The sequence below is a fragment of the Myzus persicae genome, unplaced genomic scaffold, assembly GCF_001856785.1.
Source record: "Myzus persicae strain clone G006 unplaced genomic scaffold, MPER_G0061.0, whole genome shotgun sequence".
Classification (NCBI taxonomy): domain Eukaryota; kingdom Metazoa; phylum Arthropoda; class Insecta; order Hemiptera; family Aphididae; genus Myzus; species Myzus persicae.
Genome location: NW_019103989.1, coordinates 203,506 through 225,161, shown reverse-complemented (window position 1 = coordinate 225,161; position 21,656 = coordinate 203,506). Strand labels below are relative to the sequence as shown.

Here is a 21,656-nt window from a genome sequence, read left to right as displayed (position 1 = left end):
ATATAGATAATTTAACACAGAGTATAAAGTTTTCATTGTAAGCCGTTTAAATTATAAGCTTTTGAAAAAAAGGGTTTTTATAGAATTTACAGTTTTACTCTACATTTTTTGAAAGCATTAATTTTATAATTCTTATTGTAAGTGTCTGTGATTTACAACATACCTTTACATTAGGTTATGTATAATTAATATATAACCTATATTATACTTTAAACGTTTACATATACTTTAATTTATTTTACTGAACATTTTAATGTAAAAATTATTAATATTAAACCAATAGATCAGACTATATTTTTTTTTTAAATTTAGCTTGGATTTAAGTGTTAATAAGAAGATACGTTTTATTTTTAAAAACGCTTTACTTGCGACTTTGGAAATTGACGAATACTTCTCATGGATAAAATTAGCTAATTAATATTTTTTTACATAACACTTTGTCTTAAATACATGTTTTTACCTTAATTAATGTAGGTACTGAGTTGATATTTTTTTCCTTAGTAATAACTTCACTTTTTTACTGAGTAAATGTTTATTATAGTTGAAACGTAATAAGAAAAACTATAGTAATTTAATTTTTTTTTTATTAAATAATTTCCACTAGTAAATATGTGTTTTAAAAAGCTTCTATATGCGTAGAAAAACTGAAAGTAATGTATTCGAATTTAAATCTTCCGTCATAACCAATAATTACGCAATACGAGGAACGTGCAGACTGAATCTTATATATGCATGTCAAATAGTATTGCGAAAATCTTAGAAAAATATTAAAGATTTTGTTATTAACTAACCTTCAAACCTACAACTACGTATACTACGTATACGTATATACTTAGTACTCTTGGTTACACCTTACGGTTCACACAATCACACTGTTACATGAAATCCCTTTAAATAGGTATTCAGAGTTGTTATACAGTAGGTAGTGGTCAGTGGAGCAAACATACAAGGGGTATCATCCGTTAACTATAAAATTTTCAACTATCTCATCTAAGAATTAAATGCTGTAATAAATAATGACCTAATTATTGGGCAACATTTGGTTCCATAATCGATGTATTTGCACATCAAGCACTGAACATTTCAAAAACTCTTCAGTTTCAGTGATTAAAATAGTTTAAAGGTTCCTATATTTTAAGACAACTTTACAAAGCTGAAAAAACCCTATGTAGAATGTTGTGTATAGTGAAAATAAAAAAATAAGGACCATACAACGTTTTATCGATTACCGATAAAATCGGTGTATTGAGTCAAAAGGATTCAGCCTGTGTTGTATGATAGTATACGATAATTAACGCGTTTCTCTGAGTGCAGTCCGTATTCTTACGACTTATCGATGTACTTATTATTATATGTATTAGCGTTATGCTGAATGATACGGTGCACGGTTTATTTATACCTACCTGGTATATAATATTATATATGTATGGTAACCGGTAACCAGGGTCAATTGATTTTTTGAAACGCTCTCCGGCAAAGAATATTGGACAACAAAAAAATGTCGTCACCGGACCGTGTTTCGACATGGCGAGTATATATGCAACGATTAACGGCCGGCGTTGGCGAGCAACGACTAACAAGTATATAATAATATAAATATATAATACAACAATAATGCGTACCAATATATAATAATGTATTAATATACGAAAACACAAAACGATAACAATAATAATGCATAATAAAACGAACGAACCGACTCGGCGGTGTCCCTTAATGAGCACCGAGTACCTACGCGCCTATATAATGTTATGTAGGTACATGTTGGTACGTGTTGGTACCTACACGACGCATTGCGCATACTACAACAACAACAACAACAACAACAATAATAATGTGTATGTGTATTATGTATTTATGTACAACAACTGCAGTGTATGTGTGTGTGTGTGTGTGTGTGTGTGTGTGTGTGTGTGTGTGTGTGTACAACACTACAACCTATAAGCCATAATATCATTTTATATTATTATGCACTCGGCGCGTGGTAGGCGTTCGTTGTAGTATCCGCGCACATATAATAATATAATAATGTAATGTAATGAGATTTGGCAGGCGAAGATCTACGATCTTGGCCGGGGAGGTCGCCAGAAACAAAAGTGATCGATAAATCATTTTACCGACCGGCCGCGCGTTTTCGACGGAAACGTCATTCGGACTTCGCGGAGACGATAATAATATTACAACGACGACGACGATTATTACAGAATAATATTAATAATAGGTACCTCCTAATCGTCGGTAGGTGCAATATTATAATTTATAACGATCGTATTTCCGACAGCAGAGACAGTTCTACGTCGCTGTCATATATTTATCTAATAATTCCTAGGTATATGTTACGTATTGTATTATTTATATTTTAATGGTATTATTATTATATGTTATTGAACACTTGAAAATATTAAAATATTATAAATTATAATATTATGCTAACCTGCCTGCCTATAGGTAGTGAATAATAACTATCGATATCGGTAGAATCGGCAACGTGGGTATTTTCGCGTCCGGAGAATGATCGATGGTATGGTGCGGCATGGTGGGGGGGGTGGCCGGCACACATATGCCGTTTTCGTCCGGTCGTTTTCTCGCTGGGTCCATCTCAAGGCAAACGTGTTCTCCGCCGCCGCTTCTCAAAAACACTGATATTGCTCCTTTTTTCCCCCCACGACACCAGACCTATGGCCGCCACTTCCCTCCGGCGACGTCGGCGGTTTCGCTCACAAAAGAACGAGCCGCGACAACACACCCTCCTTTTGCTGCCGTCACTGCATATAATTTTATCTCAACTCAAATATTATTATTAAATACAATGTAGATACGAGATGTGTACACTCCGATAACGGAAATGCATATTATAATCACTCGGTGAATAATAATTACGATATTATAATTTTATGCACATGGGTGCAAGTGTGCCAACAAATAATAACATTAAATACTCCGCAGTCCGCGTGTAGGTATGCAATTCTACGGATCTCCACGTCGAGTCGCAAAATATGACAGTAATATTATTATTATCGTCGAATCGACAAAATTAACATCTATATCGTACGGTTGAAGACAAATGAGTAGTAAAAACATGGCCGTTGTTCCGGTATACATCATGCAATTATGATATTATAATATTACTCAACGATATAAGTAATTGAAAACAATTGTCAATAATTTTTGAAAAAAATTTGTTATTTATTTACAATTTATGCAGAAAAACAAATTTTAAATGCACCCTTTCAGTATGCCATCTGCAATAATTTAATGTTTAATAAATACTCCAATATTATACTATGTATTTACGAATTACTAATTATAGTATAGTATACCGTAGTCCGTAAAACCGATATAGCCATGCAGATAATGATTTAAATTTCATCAACAAAACTTATCTCTAGTGAAAGAGACTTATCTCTCCATGATATTTCCATTATATATTCATTAAAACACCTTTCTGAGTTTCTGACTTCTATCAACTGTTAGTTTATTCACACATGGTTTTTGAGAATTATTGTAAACTTAAACTATCCGACGGCTAACGGGTATTCTTTATATCGGATCTATGAAGTTTTCCTAGTGATTTACACTTAAATAATTTGACGTATACATAAACTTCCGGCAGTCATGCGGCTAATATCACTGATAAGAATATGTATCCGCTTGTAATTACTTGTTTCCGATACACGAGTTTACACGTTACATGTATTTATTTAATTTTTAATTGTTAACAGCCAGTAGACCGCATACCGGAACCATAGTCGAAATCGAAAATAAGCATATAAGATGGTTTGGTTCAGGTTATTGGTATGTTTGATAGTTAAATGCTAGGTAATTTGGTAGGTCTGTGATCTATTGATATTGTTTCTACAATTTGAGTTAAATGGGTAAATTCGTACAAAAGGCATTAAAGAGTAATATAACAAGACCATAATGGTCCTCGGCCGAATCTATAAAAAGATAATGGATATACTTTTCATGGCGTCTTGATATATTCATCCGAAATAATTGGCTCTATCATTAAGCTCCTATAGCTCCCCTAAGCTCTCTTAGATATAGATTATGTACATCATGTGTGATATGCAAACGTTCATATTTAAGGTATTATTTATTCCGAGCAGTGTTTCAAGTCTTAAGGTGTGTTGTTTATGTTAATAAACATTTGGAGCAAAACATTAACCATCCGCAAGTCGAATGCTATAACCATAATATTATAATAACACAATATACGCGCATTTCCTGTCGTTTATTTATACGCACTGTCGGTGGACAGAAAAAATATCACTCAATTATTTAGGTTAATTAAAAAACAAAAAGACCAAATTAAATGCTCATTGCAGGATACATTATAGTAGAATCATAAGCTTTAAAATAAAATTCATTTTTCTCTCTCAATACATTACTTTTCCGATAATGGCCACGGATATAATAATACAATATACATTTATGTTAAATTAGTGATTTAATTTAAAATGTACAGTTTTCGTCTATATTCATGTGAACGATTAACGATTTATTTTGTCACACAACATTCTGCAGCTAACAGGGAGGTCTTAAATAGTGACATCATTTTTATTGTATATACTTATATTGTTTATTATACACTGCAGGTACACATTATAATCTCTATTTTCCAATCACCCGTCCGTAAACTACCCACGTTACGCTTTGAGCAACAATTATAATTGTGATATTGTTTTCATTGTTGATCCCGCGAGGTTATTGCATAACGGATAAACGTGTTTACGGATCTATTAACGTGTCGTCTGTTTCCGATGCTGTTGCAGTCAACACAATCCCATAGAGTTGTATTCCAATAGAATTAATTTGTAAAAGAAAATGAGTCGATTTAAACGTCATATTATTGTTGTTATTATTATTGTTTGTACACAAATGTACACAATAACAGTTAAAAATAAATAAATACATTGCATACTTTTAAATATTTTCCAATTTTTTTTCTTGAGTATATTTACAAACAGAGTACGAAATAAAAATATATTATGTAAATTTATTACACGCATAATAATATTACTAAGCATATTATGGCGTCAACGAACAAAATGTAGGTTAAACAATTTTATAGTTTTGTATTTTTTTTTTTAAATCATAATTTTAAACTGCTTTTAAACTTAAAATCTACTTATATGTGCATGCGTGTGTATGAGTGTGTAAAAATATGCTAAGTCCCTCTTGCGATTTAAATTATATTCGTGCTTGCATCCTATGCGGCAATGCGTATACACAAGTACGTATATATGCTTAAAACTACACTATAATTATCTTATTATTATTATAATCATAACATTCATAACATGCGTTATTACTAAGAAACTAGCTCAATATTTATAATGGTGTTAAATTATATATCAATTAAACCTTAAACCATGTTGTAATTTTCACTTTTAATGCAAAATCGCGATTTGCAATCACTGTGTAACATCATAGTTTACTTAAAAACTTGTTATATATTTTATCTAACAGTTAATGTAATTTTCTTCGATACATTTTTTTTATAAAAATTGAATAATAATTTATTGTAATGATACTTGCAACCGTTCTAGTAGTATTCTCAACGGTAAACAAGCAAACGAAATAATATGTTTTTATACATCTTAAAAACTGGTTTGAAAATCGATTTGTACCTTCGAGTACAAATAATTTTTTCGGCTTCTGTCTCGATTATTCTATACGGCTATACACATTTGATGAATCTGTGTCAGCCTGTTATACTACTATAGTCTACACAAAATATCTTTACTACTCACTGGTCTTTTAAGTAAATTTAAATCACAACTCGTTTTCTATAATGTCGCTTAAAAAAAAATTATTCAATAGACACCGAGTGGTATTTAAACATTGTATACCTACCTAACCGAGTTTTTGCGAAAGTTTCATTGAACCCAATATACATTTCGTCAGATGATTTGCACTGATATACAATGTCTCAATGGAGTATGAGCCATTTCGAATAGATTATAGCCATAGGGCTTTCTGATTTACCGGAAGAAAGTGTATTTAGGACCACTGTAACGACACGCCCAATATCTTATAGGTATTTTCATTGTGATTATACCTACTCGTGAGTCGTAATAATATTCATACCTCTCAAATCACTGATTAATTTCATTCAAATACTATCCCTATCGATAAGGATAAGATATTTCATATTTTTTAGGTGATTTTTTCAACCATATATATGTTTAATAATTATGTTTTAATTCTTAACTTGATGTATTTTAATGAAGAAAGATTAATTAATTAATTAACTGCAGAAAATAAATTACTAGTGACAAAATTATTAAGAGCCGTAAAAAAGCTTCAACTTTAACTTTGAAGTTGATTTCTGATAGGAAATAGGATTTAGTTAATAATTTTAAGTGCCAAAAGTAAAAAATAGATTTTGTGTTTTCGTTACAATTAAAAAAGAATTCACCATAATATATAGAAGCTCGACATTTTAACCAAATATTTATGATTCCATAGCATTGTGTATTTTTAAAAATATTATGGATATTTTTGTGTAATGTATAAAGTCTATACTATAGACCTTTTAAATTTTCAGCTCGATTACTTTTTATTTGTATGTCAAAAAGCTTAAAAATCTTTTAGAATATTTTAAGTCATAAGTTAGATATAATATTTTAATAATTATCTTAGGCATAGGTACAATATATATCATATGATGTTTTTGCAAAAATTAATTTAACTTTGTATTACTAACACAAAAAATAAATTACTTATATTAATATTAATATATTATATAACATCCTTAAAAATAGAGACTGACACACCGTTTCCGTTCAGAAATATTTTACGCGTGCAATGATTTATCATTGAATTCTAATTGAACACATCCATTACAGTGACCTACCTACACTGACAAAGTATACTAGAAAATAGCTACTATACAGCAGAATGATTTCCCCAGTTTTTTTATTAATTATACTTGAACTACTACATACTTACATTATTATAGATACCTAACTAATATTGTAATTGCCTTGGTCTATACTAAGAACGTTTTATTTTCTGAATAATTGCATTTTTATAAATTATTATTGTTTGAAAACTATAAAGTTCAGATTTATGTGACTTATGCCTATAACTATGTACCAGTTCTTCTTACAGTTGTTACCTATTGAGTTGTATCTTTTTAAATTATATTTTCTTGGCAAACAAAAAGTATTTTTTAGTTCACACAACAAGCATCTTTAGGGTATATAGACTAAAATAATAATAAAGGTTAAGTGACTGCTACAATTATATAGACGTTTAGTATATTATTATTTTCTTTTTGTATAGGTTTCATAAAAAAAAAACATATAATGAAAGATGAAACCCTATGTATAGTGTATACGCTTTTGGCTAAACCTACAGCAGGTCTTATTATCCCTACGTGCTGTGAGGTGGATTAGACAGTAAACATACATGGCTGACGCAAGAATTATAAATTATAACGATCCAATTATTGGTCTAAGGGTGAAGGACGGGATAATTTATACGTGACTCTGACATAATGATGATGTACCTTTGTACATTTTTTATCATCAAAGATGTATTTAATAATTCAGTCGTTTAATATGGGTACCTAGTTAGTGTTGTGTATGATACTCTGTTGTAATGTAGTTATTAAATCTTAAATAATTCCTGTATAAAATGTTTAAATAGGGTTTGAAAATACTGGTATACTCATACATTTCTTTTACTCAACGAATCGAATTTATTACTTAAGTAATTGAGGTTTGAGTTAAAAAAAAAAATAGCAATTAAATACATTATAATGGTTGCTTAATATATTAGTATTCATGTTATTAAAAAAAGTTATTATAAGTGATAGTCACATCACTTATCACTTCTATAATTTTTGTACCAAATATATTCTTTTTTAATTTCCCATTGGCTATAAAAATAGATTTTCAAAAAAAAATCTAAGTACACTACCAATATAGAATACATATTGCAGAAACCAATTTTCTATTAAAACCGCGTAAAATAATTTAAGTAATTATTTTTACATTAAGTGTTTATAACTTTCTTATTATACTTCGGATTGTGAAAATATAACCCCAAAGAAAAAACAATATAATGATCAATTTGAAAGTAGTTGTACGTATGTATACCTCCCCAGTCACCACTCCCGATGTAGGTATCTATAATGCAGCGTTCTACGTATAACTATGGAATTTACAAGTTTAATGTAGTCATTAGTTCTGTATTAATCGTGTTGATATTAATGATGTCTAATGAAAATAGTTTTAATTAAAGTGTACATTTAACAAACTCAGAAAGAAAATTAAATATTAACAAATAATTATTATTAAGGAAAGTTCACCGCTTACAACTTATAACAATTCACTTAATCACTTATAAAATATTATATAAATGTGACAAGAGTTATCAATAATTCAACATATTGTATAAAAAATCACATTTATTGAGTAAAATATTCCAAAAACATCAGTTTAGTATGCCTGACCGTAAAAAATATATACTTTTTAAAAAATCGCTTATTATGACATAACTGAACGTCCAATTATCTATAAATTATGCATATACAACTGAATTAAAATAAAGGTCTAGACTGACGTGATTTGATAAAGTTATATGAAACTCTTTTTTGGACAGTAAAATGTGTAGTTAAGTATTTTTTATATAGCTGAGTAGTCAATTGTAAATTTAATACAAGAGGTGTAGGTACTTAAGTTATGTACATTTTAATAGGAACTTAGTTATAAACAGGCTGAAAAATTTGGAACAAATTGGTGAAGAGACTTACACACAATAGTTTGAAGTCTAATGACATCTTGACCATTTTGCGGTGAATAAAACTCCACTCTAAAACGTTTACAATGATTTATTATAATGAATACATTTCAAATATATAATACACGTTCAGTATAGTCTAACTCACGCGTACATATCTCATTTTTAAACATTTTTTCTGCGTGAGTAGTGATACCATGAAATCGTATAGTTTTATTTTATACCTAATATTATATAATAATTAATAGTATTGTGTTTTGAACTCAACGAACGAACTAGGAAAATTACATTTTTATAATTCGAACTATAATAAGGTGGTTAGGCGATGACGCATTATAGTGTAACAGTATAAATAGTACCTACGATAATGCCTCAAGCAAGCACCTAAACAGTAACAATACATTTCACAAATACGATCAATCTACTCGTTCGCGGCCGTTACTAAGACAATATATTATCATCCACACGAGAAACCAACGAACAATTCCGGGGTTTCCTGGCCATCGTATCGCAATGCGTTTGTACTGCACCGAATTCGTATTGTGCGCACATAATCAGCCGCCCCCTCGAGGGAAATTCGATAGGAATTCAATTTTTTCGCGCAGTATGGGCACCTCGTTGTGCGCCGATTGACGATGACTATATTATTATAATATAATAAGCACCACACATAATGTATAATATAATTATGTATAGCGTACCAGGGATCAACAAACCCCCGGTAATGAGTAATTACATGTGCGAATATGTCATACGGCCCATATACAGCGATGGTATGTAATAATGATCAATATAGGTAGGTACGATTAAAATAAAATTGTGTGCCTCCCGCCGTGGTTGTCATAATCATACCGCGGTAGATGTTCCCTCGGCTAGGTTACTTTGCGGAACGCAATCGTCTCTGCCCTCGGGTTAGCCGAACGTATACTGTAGACTATGTAGTATATAATACACTCGTCAATAAAGTACTAATAACTTCATCGTACAAACGGGATGATCACTATTTATCGTGAACCAAGCTATACTAAGCCTTGGGAAATACAAGGCATTTTTAAATCACGTTTTTTATTTCATTTAAAGCGCCCAAATAGGTTATCAAACCTATTTATAAACACAAGTAATATTTAAAATTTGTATTAATCATGTATTTTCCTGGTTCAGGATAAAATAATCGCCCTGTAAGTATACATTACACACTGTGTGTATACACGACTCGCGTGTAATGACGGTACCCATGATTTATATTCGCATGCTGGCAAAAGATACACGTGAATATGAGTATATATTGAGTTAGGTATATAACACTTGTATGATAATTAGTTTGGTACGTTTGTTAAAACTACTCGAAGGGCTTCCCTCGGCTTCATATGATATTTGCATACACACTCTGTGAACGAATCCATTTAGCAGAACGTATATACTTTTCACGCTGAGAATTGCATTGCTACAGCTGCAGATGGGTTAGGTTACGCGCTGTCACCGGGAACCGCATAATTATCATTATATAGTTATCAAATAAGTCAAGTCGTTGAAGGTGGGTTTTACTGACATTTTCACCATCATACGACATCCATCAAACGTGCCCGGTAGATGAATGCACAGCTTTTTCGTGATCGCTGAAAGTCTGTGGGTTACGCGCTATTAAATGGTTCCACTATCTTGCAGAGTAAATCAATCGATTTTTCTAATATTTTATCAATGTTGAAATTCCAACATAAAACTCAGATGATTTCCAATGGCTGGATAATACACCGTACCGCCTCTAATGTTTCAGTAGATAAGTTATACATTGATAAATGTTTCTCTTCATTAATTATTGATGATATGATGGAGAGTTAAGAGATGAATGAGTGTAATAAATATCAAAAGAAAATTGTTTAATTCAACTAATATATTTTCAACTAACGTAGAAACATAACAAGAATATGGGAGAATATGGGTTATCTGATATGAACTTAAAGCCATTTGTAACATGCAGCCATACAAGTTTGGCAACTTTCTCAGCCTGTCTGAAAGCCCTGTGGTTTTGTAAATTATGTTTTAGGTACAAACTGTTCACAATTAAATATTGTCTAATATATTTTTTTAAATAGTTATGATTCTTAATTTTTATTTGAAGATTTTAAAGTCGATAATTGTAATCTTAAAAAATATATAAAATCTTGTAAATAATCTTAGTTAAATTATTTGAACTACATTAAACATTTCAAGATAAAACCATATTGTATTTTAATTAAATTTATAGTTCAACTATTAAAAAATAAAACTGTAACTTATTAAAATATCTAGGGATAAAACCTTTAAAAAGTGTTTTAATTGATGTAAATAAAATACAAGAGATGAATATTTCTATATAATGTATGTTAATTATTTTGCTGTACAACTTAAAACCAGATTCCGCCCTAGGATAAGATATAATTTATTATAATTATCATTAATTTAAAAATAAATAAAAGTTATCACACAAGGATATACGATTTTATGACATGTTCGACTTTTCTAAAAACTCAATTTGATTTTCTGACATTTATAATAAGATATCTTAATTCTTAGTAACTCCTTCAGTATGGTATAATATTTAAATGGAAATTAACTAAGTTTAAACTCTATTTAAACACACAGGGTGATTCATTAAGAATGTCTGATTTGGTTTGTGGTGGAGTAATGCATACTGTAATAGAAAGTCCGTAAAACCATAAAACAACGGATACACTTAATGAATCACCTTGTATAAAGATTTGAAAGTTAAACACACCTCACGCCGATGAGGTACAAATTAAAAATCATTATATTATATTAAATATTAATTATAATATATATTCATACATGATAACCACAAATGTATTATAGTATAATGTAACTATAATATTTATGCTATATATATATATTAATATGTGTGCTTAAAATACTAATAAAATTGTTTAATTGTTTTGTAGGTTATGGAGACTGACGTAAGTCAAGACTTCGAGGACTATTGGAATGAGTATAAGATCATCCAGGAAACAAGACAACTTGATAGTTACCTGGACGAAGAATGTCCACCAGAACAAGAGTTCGCCGTCACTCATTTACCGGAAGGCGCAGTGGAAGCCGATTGGCTGTCATCCGCTGGTCTGTCGTTCCTGACTGAATCGTTCGAGAACGGATGCGAAGTTCCGGATTCGGAACTTGAACCAGCGATCAGACATCTCTCCACCAGACAAGCAGATGCCGTCAGGTTGAGAGTACATTCACTCAACCATACGGTTCGACAAAGGGGCAGACAGTTAAAAGCAAGTCACAAAAAACCTGACATCAGAGACGTTTTCCGCGACTTTGAAGTAAGTTTGAGTATTTGATGTAGAAAACTATAGGGGATGTATACGTAGCAGATATTTTACATTATTAGTGTTATAAATAATTTGGAGCTAGAAATAGTTATTAATGTTTTTTTAACTAAAAGCTGTCGTTATCATATTTTTATCGATGTACAAAAATAGTCTGGGAATATTGAATACGAAATACTCGAATACCTACTAGTTACTACCCACTGCTAGAACTCATCAATCTTATACTAATCGTCAGACATTTTTTAGGCGATTAAAAGTATTACAAATGGATATAATGTATATATTATGAAAGACACAAAGAGCACCATATTCGTTGTTGGTTATAGTTGCCGGATTTACCATATAATATATTACATTTTTATGTGCAGAGCTTCTAGGTATTACAGTAGGTATACTTTAACACTAATTTATGATTTTTTTAACGACATCAGGTTATCCATTATTATTACTAAGTTCCTATGTGATCCGTAAATTATTTGATAATATATTATATTATTACATAAAATGCCGGTGCCTGATATTCTATTATCATGACTAACGGATTAAAGAAATTCTGGAAATTTGATAATTCCGTTTAGACTACAATACAGAGAATACAATTATAATGACAATGATAGTATTTAATTCCTAAAAGCATAATATCATTATTTCACATGTTATATTTCTAATTTCTATATCTCTACATTTATTTATACACATTAGACAATGTGTATTTTATGTTTACGATGTGAGTCTAAAAAAATAATCTAATGAAACATTTTGCAGTTGATTTCAAATAATTATATATGCGTCTACACAATAACATTTTATGCTATGTACTTATGTATGATGTGCATCAAGTTGTTATGTTATATTTTTATACATCTGTGGATGTTTGTCCTGGTTATTACTGATTACAAGGTCCATCTTTAATATTCATCGAACGTAGTTGGTAATAAATACTAATAATATTTATTATAACGCAAGTGGAAGGTATTCGCAAATGATAATAAAATTGTGCTACGGCTTTAAATGCGTAATAAAAGCGCATTCGCACGTCTTGTGAGTAGATAAATGTAAAATACCTACCTACATAAAGAATAAGACGTATAGTAGGTATGTTAGTATTTTGGTAATCATATGGGTAGTGTGCCCCAAGAGATTCATAGTTAATAACATTTTGGTTATATTATGCAGGTATTCAATATGAAAATATTTGATAAACACATGGTTAATAGATAAAAAGAATGATAAAATGAACAAAAGCTTAAAAATTATATGCAATATAATATACATTATATGTGGGTATATCAATTAATAATTATTTTTTCTAAGTCATTTTCAATCAATAATTTAATATAAATTATGAATGTCTTATAAATTTATAAATAAACATTGTATACAATAGTATAACGACAGCCAGTGATCAGTCTTTTGCTTTTAAATTCAAATTAATATAAGAAATTAATTTAAAATTAAAATTTAGAGGGATACATTGAGCGTATGATTTTGATTAATATCAATCTATAGTCTATGGATAACACCTTTATGTCTATGGCAATTCATCACTCTTTTTGATATTACATTTAACCTACAAAGATATAATTATACATATATGGTATATAGTTATAAATCTGTGATTTAACCACAGTTACCACTATAATATCCACGGGGCTTTTCGAGCGTTTGGTTTTAATCATAGATTTCTATACTATATTTGGGTTTTAATTAGTACCTATCTATATGTTTTCTATCCGTTACATTATCTATGGTTATGTGCCGATTTTACATCAGATCATTAGACGATTAAATAATATATTTTTGTCATCAGAGACTGTTTATCGAATTATTTACTATTTTTTTTTTTTTGTGATTGTAATTCATACCTTGCGTTGCCTATAATTGTGATAAAATTCCTAGGCACTAACAGTATACACGCATGTGATAATATTTACAGTGTTTTTTTGATCAATTAATTTGTGTAGAACCTATAGTTCATGGACGAGAATAATAATATCATGTTGCAGTTTGTTAGACTGAATTATTTTCGAGCAATATTCGTTAGTCTTTCTTATATTTACAACTAGAATTAAAGTGTCTGACATGTGTTGTCCATTATTTCAGAGTTTGAGTTCCAGCTCCAGATCGAGAAGTGCAACACCGGATTCAGATTCGAATAGTCCACCTATGTCATGGTCTCAAACAGAAATAGCAATACCTACACCATTACCCAAGTGAGTAGTCAAATTTTCGTTTTTGGGTTACCGACCTCGCACGAGAATCGCAAGAAATTGTACAACGCTTTACGAACATAAAAACGCGTAGAAAACAAACAGTAGTTATAGTGTAACCATAGATTGTTAAAAAGCAATAAAAAAAAATGTATACATAGGTAAAATAACTTTACAGCGGAATTAATTACTTATTGTTGGACAACAATATAGGTAGAAATATGCGAAACAAGTGGTATCTAATGAAAACAGAAATCATTAACACAAAATTAATTATACCCATTTATATTATCTTTAAACGCACATAGTTTCATTAATCGATTATATGTCCATTATATAATATTATATTATGCTAATACGGTTTCAAAATGATTTGTAATCGTTTTCTTTGTGTTCGCGAGTCATTAATCACACACAATAAAAACGAAATAGATTAATACGCTTAAATAAATTAATTTAAACGATTGTTGACAAACAAGCCTTTAGATCCATATATAGTAATAATCTATGTATGAAAATATAATACATATTTATTTATTTATTGATTCATATTGTTCCTGCTCCGTAAAATTATTATTGAACAATATCGTACGGATTTAAGTTTTATATGTACCTACCTATACAATCAATCAACTTCTATAGTTTCTTAGTCCGTGTTTCATGTGTACAACTGTGTATGGGTACTACACATTAGTACATTACTGCAGTACTTTAAATTCAGTTGTTATATTTTATTAACACAAGTTTTTGTACTTCACATATGAAAACGTGTCCGAACAATCTTCTTAATTCGTATCGGATTCGCTGGACTACGATTATTTCGAGTTAAAGATTTTATTACGACCACCTATGGCTTATGGCTATATAATATTGTATTATAATATAGGTAGGTACATTAGATACAACTATAATATGTCTATATAGATATCAAAAAAACTCCCACCTCTAAACGGTAAATTTTCAACGATATGTTATGCATATCAATCGTTTATATCGTTTGCTCACATAGTTCTACCCAATGCTTTATATATTTCATTTTGACTTAAATATTTAATTACCAATCTGTACTGCACGGTACATTTAATAATTTATTGCATACGAGTTAATTATATTTCTAGCCTAAGGTTGGGTTTGCTGTATATTATGCACTAGAATATTCGTTGCATATATAGAGAATGTGTGTGCAGTCAAAAAATAATTATAGCGCATATGCGGTTAACCGTTAAACGTTTTGGACAAAAATTAATATTCATAAATCATAACATATGCCTAATCTTGGACCGATATAAGTATTAAAAAAATTAAATTTCGAGCATCACAGATGGGAATGCTTGAATTAATTACAAACTGCGTATAGGTTGAAGATATAGACTTATTTTTTCCACAATATATAAATACCTAATATTTAATAGCTTTGAACATGTGTAATACGATTTTTATTGTCTTTAGTAAAACGTAATTTGATCTTAGATGTTGAGTGAAGCGATAACTGGTAACTACTTTGTAATTATTGTCTCTCTAAAAAAAAAATAAAATAAATAGGCCAATAAAAATAGTAAATACTCAGTGAGCTCTATACAATATAATATATACTTTATACTTTGTACAATCGACCTACCTATGTATGGCTTTATAATTGTACAATGTCCAATTGGTACTTTGAAAAATATCCCAAGTTCCCCAAATCAAATTCAAAACATAATTGTATATATGTGTGGTTCTTACAAAAACATTTTATAATAACTGTAAATTAATAATATGTTGTGTTTGTATCGTATCATATACATTATGTACTGGGTAGTGGGCACATTACAACAATATTGCCGACATTTCGTCTAAACTAGAAAAAATGGCGAATCGTTTTATTTTCGATTTAGGTCTACAACAATATGATATATCCTGTGGACCAAATTTCGTTGGGTTTTCTTGAATTGTCCGACAACGGAAGTTTATTTTTGTTAATCCGATTTTGATACAGCAAGTGCAATCCGACGCAATAATAAATATTAATAATATCACCTACATATATATATCGTGCAAATAATAATAGAACACGACTGAATGAGAAAATAATATTATCATAATATCATCAAAGTTTCAAACCGGTGCCGGTATAGTCTGGGCGCAGGTCACAGGAATAACACTCAAGTAGTAACCGATGATGAACCTATATATTCTTTTACCCATATGTTACATCGCAGAGACTGCGTGTGTTTCCCTTGGCACGCTTCACAAAGAAGAGCTAAAGATGTGTCGTTTTTATTGTTATGAAATGTCCACTACGCACCGTATACACCAGCAGTATCTTCAATTTTACCTACCTGTGTCTAGTGTCTCTATAGAATATAGATAAACGAAAAGCTCTCAGAGCGAGCCGGATAACACCGAACACATACAAATTGTATAGACATTTGTGGGTTCTTGTGTTAAATTTTTTTTAATATATAATTTACAAAATTCGTATTATTTTTACATATTATTCTTTGAGATTTGACAATAATTACCGTTGGCGTACATTAAAGTTATATCGGTGGTAGGTAGTTGATTTCAAATTACGAACCCAAATTAAAATTATTTTGATAATTATGAATGGCGATAATGTGCAGTTATTGTTATTTATGTATAATACTTTATAATTTCATGGTAGCTACAGACTTATTCACATTATTTTAATAATCTTCATTATAATATACCTTTGGCACCAACTTATCAACCGAAACATTTGTTTTAAATGTTCTATGTATAAATGTATAATATTAATTTGTTCAAGTTGCAAAGTAGCAAATGTAGTATGAAAATTGACACTTCGAGTGAAATTCTTTATACTCAAATGTCATACGTATAATAATATACATATTATTATGTATTCAACCCCCACTCGTTTTAATTCACTTTGACTATTCGGCTTTGCAGACTTGTATAAGCACAATAACCGCGTGTCAGTCACGTCATGTCATTGTACAGGTATACCGTGCACATAATATGCTAGAACAGTGTAACATAATATAATATGACCGAATACAATTATGGCATAATTGTGGTTTGCAAAAGAGGGACAATAATATTATATCATTTACAACAACTATTTTGCTGTATACTGATTATGCATCATTTTATTTTACAACAGTATAGTCGCCGGTGAACTGTCGGCGGAATTGGAATACCATACCTAGGATATATACTGGTGCACAGCACAATCGGAGCACACTCGTGTTAATGCTCGTCGAAAATAAAATTAAATAATGATCGATTCCCATAAAATCACCAATAGCTACGGGGTCACACACAAAATACATTGAGATGTAAAGTTTATTTTGTTTGCACTTATTTCATAGCAAAATTTTCATTTGCAATTTAAAAATGTTCGTTAAATAATTCCATTTAACATTTAAAAAAGCATAACACGTTTATTAATAACATAATAACAGCAAAGATTCACAAATATTCTTATAGTGTTCACTTCAAAATGGTTAGAAAATAAAAAATGTAACTCTACAGTCCTCATATTATTATTATGGTGAAAATGAAATCAACTAAACTATTCAATTTACATTAAATTTGTAATCCTGCGTTCATTATTTCCTAATCAAAATTCTTTCTCGTATTTATGAATGTTATAAACTAATAACGTATAAGTGTATAACCTATATACACTAGCATCGTTAAAATTCCAAAAGGTAATAATTTAAAATATTTATTGATTTTTAAATTTTTATACAAGGTCGAAGGTTATGTTCAGAACTTTAGTAGAATACTATGATTGTACACTAACTCATATACCATTATACAAGATTGATTTTTATTTAAAAATTAGATTTTCAAACAATAATATGTATGTGGGGTAAACAGATATCTTATTATAAGTATCTATATAATCTTCTATCTTGCGTTATTATTTGAATCAAATAGGATAGGTTCTCGATTAAAAGAAATGGATCATGGCATGAACATCATGATACCTGTAATTATCTTTTATAGCTTTTTTAAAAAACTTTTTACGATGTACGTCTGTATAGATAACAACTTGAATACATTATATATACGGTAAAAAGTTAATCGATTAAACACTTCACAATTTATTATAATTATGTATTTATATAAATTTAAGTACCTACATTAATTAGATTATTTTAAATCGCCCGTATATATTTTGCAACACTGCGAAATGTTGTCAATCCTTAATGTTGAAGTCCTATAACCTATAGTAATTTTCCTTCTGCACTCTGCAGTGACCTTCATTTTCTTTTACTTCGACTTCTATTGCCTATTATATTAGCGTCATGTGATGCTTAATTTATAGTTAGTAATATTTTAGCACCAGAAAACATTGTTATTCAATTGTAATTTATAGTACATTATAACAGTCATACGAATAAAATATTCCACCATTACGCACCTTAGCATATTATACATAATATATTATAACAGAGAATACAGAAATAAATATACAATTATAATATTTGATGTTTACTTTTCTCAAGGCTGGTATTCAAATTCAAAATTAAGTGAAAAACATATGTAAATAAAATCTTTTAATACCAAGATTTAATATGATCTGATTCTGATGTATAATATATTTGTATAAGCTTATTCTTTATAGTATAAAGTATTTAAGTATATGTATAAAAATCTGCTGTTAATTTATGTACACCCGCGATTAAACGTTCAACTTTCTGACATATTATGTAATGTGTATTATACATACCCAACATAGGTACACATTACACATGAGGCCATACGTTTTATCCAGAGTAAATAAATAAATATTCTACCTGAAGATAATTGGGGGTATACTAGAGGATTTCGGATTCTGCTTCAAAAGTCGTTGTTTTGTTTCCAACACATAAACATCGGAAACGTTCATAATTTACTGATCGACAATATAGCACATAACCAGGGAAATTTTATTGCGGAAATTGAAACTTTTCAGTTTTCATAACTACACATATTATATGTTACTATGCACAATGTTATTTTAAAAATATTTTTTCTCATTTTAAGCTATTTAAACTATTAACCTATTTACGGGTTTTTGTCAAAAATTTGTACAAATTCAAGTTGCTAGTTGCTACCATATTACTAATCGTAATATTAATAATTTATAAAATATCCTTAGAAATAAAGGCTTACAAACATTTAAAAGTTAAACCATTTCCACTAAGAAACATTTCAGAATTAAAATTTAACATATCTGCAGCTATAAACAATAACTATAACCTATTGTGATGAGAAACTCTCGAAATATGATGCTGGAGTATACTAGAATGAATTCCCAGGTTTTTTAATAATTATTCTCCCCAGTACAATAACTAAAATCATATTGCACGTTTTTTCCGCAAAAAATTGAAGAATTCCTGGTTCTGGGATTTTTACATTTGTTTTTAATGCTGGATTGGCCTTGTTGGTCTTCAGCTATTTTTTGATTTCAAAATTTAAAAATAATAGTTTTTAGAGTTTTCTCAGCATGATGTTATACATTTTAATTCAACATATACGACAATTATGGAAGGATACGATAGCTGTCCCCTTTCCTAAAAGAATCACGAAATCAAAAATTCTGCACCCGGAGTAATTTGTTTGTTTTTTTCGTTATTGTTTATGCGTTTGAATACCAAAATATAATAAACCACAGTGAGTACACGAGGAGGGCGATAGGTGGCTGACCGTGGTCAATTTATTGTCTTAGCGTTTATTATTATTACTCATTATTATACCTATTACATATACCGGCGGACGTCGACTAACGATAAATAACTAAATAATAATATACGTACTTATATCCTTTATGTAGTGACGGTGACTGGCGTTGACCTCATACGAGGCTGCACCGCTCGTTCGAACTGCTTTTCTTTGCGTATAGGTATAACACACCACTACCCTGCAATTGTACACCGTGGTGTTAATATCAACGATTTTTTCTTTGTACGTTCATAAATGTCATGAGCTCAAATATAATAATAAATTAATAATATATCCATCAAAAAATCTGGTAGAGGTTTAACGACTGATTATATCTATTTCAAATATTGAATTTCGTGTTTATTTTATAAAGTGAGGAAAAAGAAATATTACATCAAAACTAAATTCAAATTTAGTTACTAAATGTTTACTAAGAATTTCTGCAAGAAATATTTCTTATTTCATTTTGAAACAAATTTAACATAGGTCCTAAAATCTAATTTGTCCAGGTACATTAAAACCTATAATACCTATATTTATAAAGTAAAAATAAATGTTTACATGTTCAGATTATAAATTTTGAATTTTGAGGGACTACGCCCTCGCCCACTCCCCTTAATTAACATCTATGTAAATTACAACCTATAGTGATATGATCATATGGGGATATCCACCAGTGATGCAGAATAATGTTATTACATTATATTGCATTTAAACATACCTCTGTATATAATATATTAATATATAAAATATATTTTATTTTATTTCATTAACACCAATCGACATATTTGTATAAATAGATACAGAGTACACATTGAAATATCAAATTTGTAGTGTAGATTATTGTATATTATACTTCATGTATTGGTGCTTGGTCAGTGTGAGTGGCAAATACTGACTTGCTCCTGCACCTTAATTTAAATTTGGTTTTTCCAAAAGGCAGATAATTTCCTAAATTATATTAGAAGGTCCTACTTCTATTATTATGTCTCCATTTCATTTACTTATATACATTTTCATTCACAACGGTAAATCGGTGTCCATTAGTTTTCGTAATAATGTTGGTCAATTTGATTTGTATCAGTGGCTTATGTAACTTTTGTTTTTTACTCAAACACGCTTAAATTTAAACTTTAAAAAACTATAAAATTACCATGGTAGTAAAAATGTATAAAATAAATTTGTAAAAATGAAATGAAATATATATGTACTTAGAACGACTATTACTGACTTCCATAAAATTAACACTTTAAAAAAAAAATCACTGGAATATATAAAAAAAATTACTTTAACTATAGAGTATCACCTATTTAAATCAAACGTTGTGTAGGTACTGGTGGACGTGAAAAACGTATGTTTTCACGTAAAAATACTTAAATACTTTCGGACGGGCTAATGCACTTTTGCTTTTGCATGTGACTATTTTTTTAATGCGCTTTCGTTGATGATAATAATAATAATACGTTTCGCGGAATACACGGGTTTCCGTTGTTATTTATTACGCCCCATCTCCTTCCTTCTGTGGAGTGTGTGCATTAACGACTGTTGCTTAGCGTAATTTTAACTGTTTTTTTTTCGTCGGCGAGTATAATGTAATATAATATATCATTTTTTGTACAATTTGTAATGTTTCCTGCCGTTCCAAGGCTCTCTCCACTCTCGTAATTAAGCGCCCGCTCGCTCC

General features: G+C 29.8%; 1 protein-coding gene across 2 annotated transcripts in view; it reads left to right on the top strand.

Annotated features, from left to right (window-relative positions):
- LOC111037301 (rho GTPase-activating protein conundrum) overlaps positions 1–21,656 on the top strand; it is a 66,248-nt gene that overhangs the window by 37,902 nt on the left and 6,690 nt on the right. For both annotated transcript variants that reach the window (XM_022319807.1, XM_022319809.1), the window contains exons 3-4: positions 11,691–12,074; positions 14,187–14,296. In XM_022319807.1, coding sequence (XP_022175499.1) covers positions 11,691–12,074; positions 14,187–14,296 — 494 coding nt within the window. The remainder of the gene's footprint in view (positions 1–11,690; positions 12,075–14,186; positions 14,297–21,656) is intronic.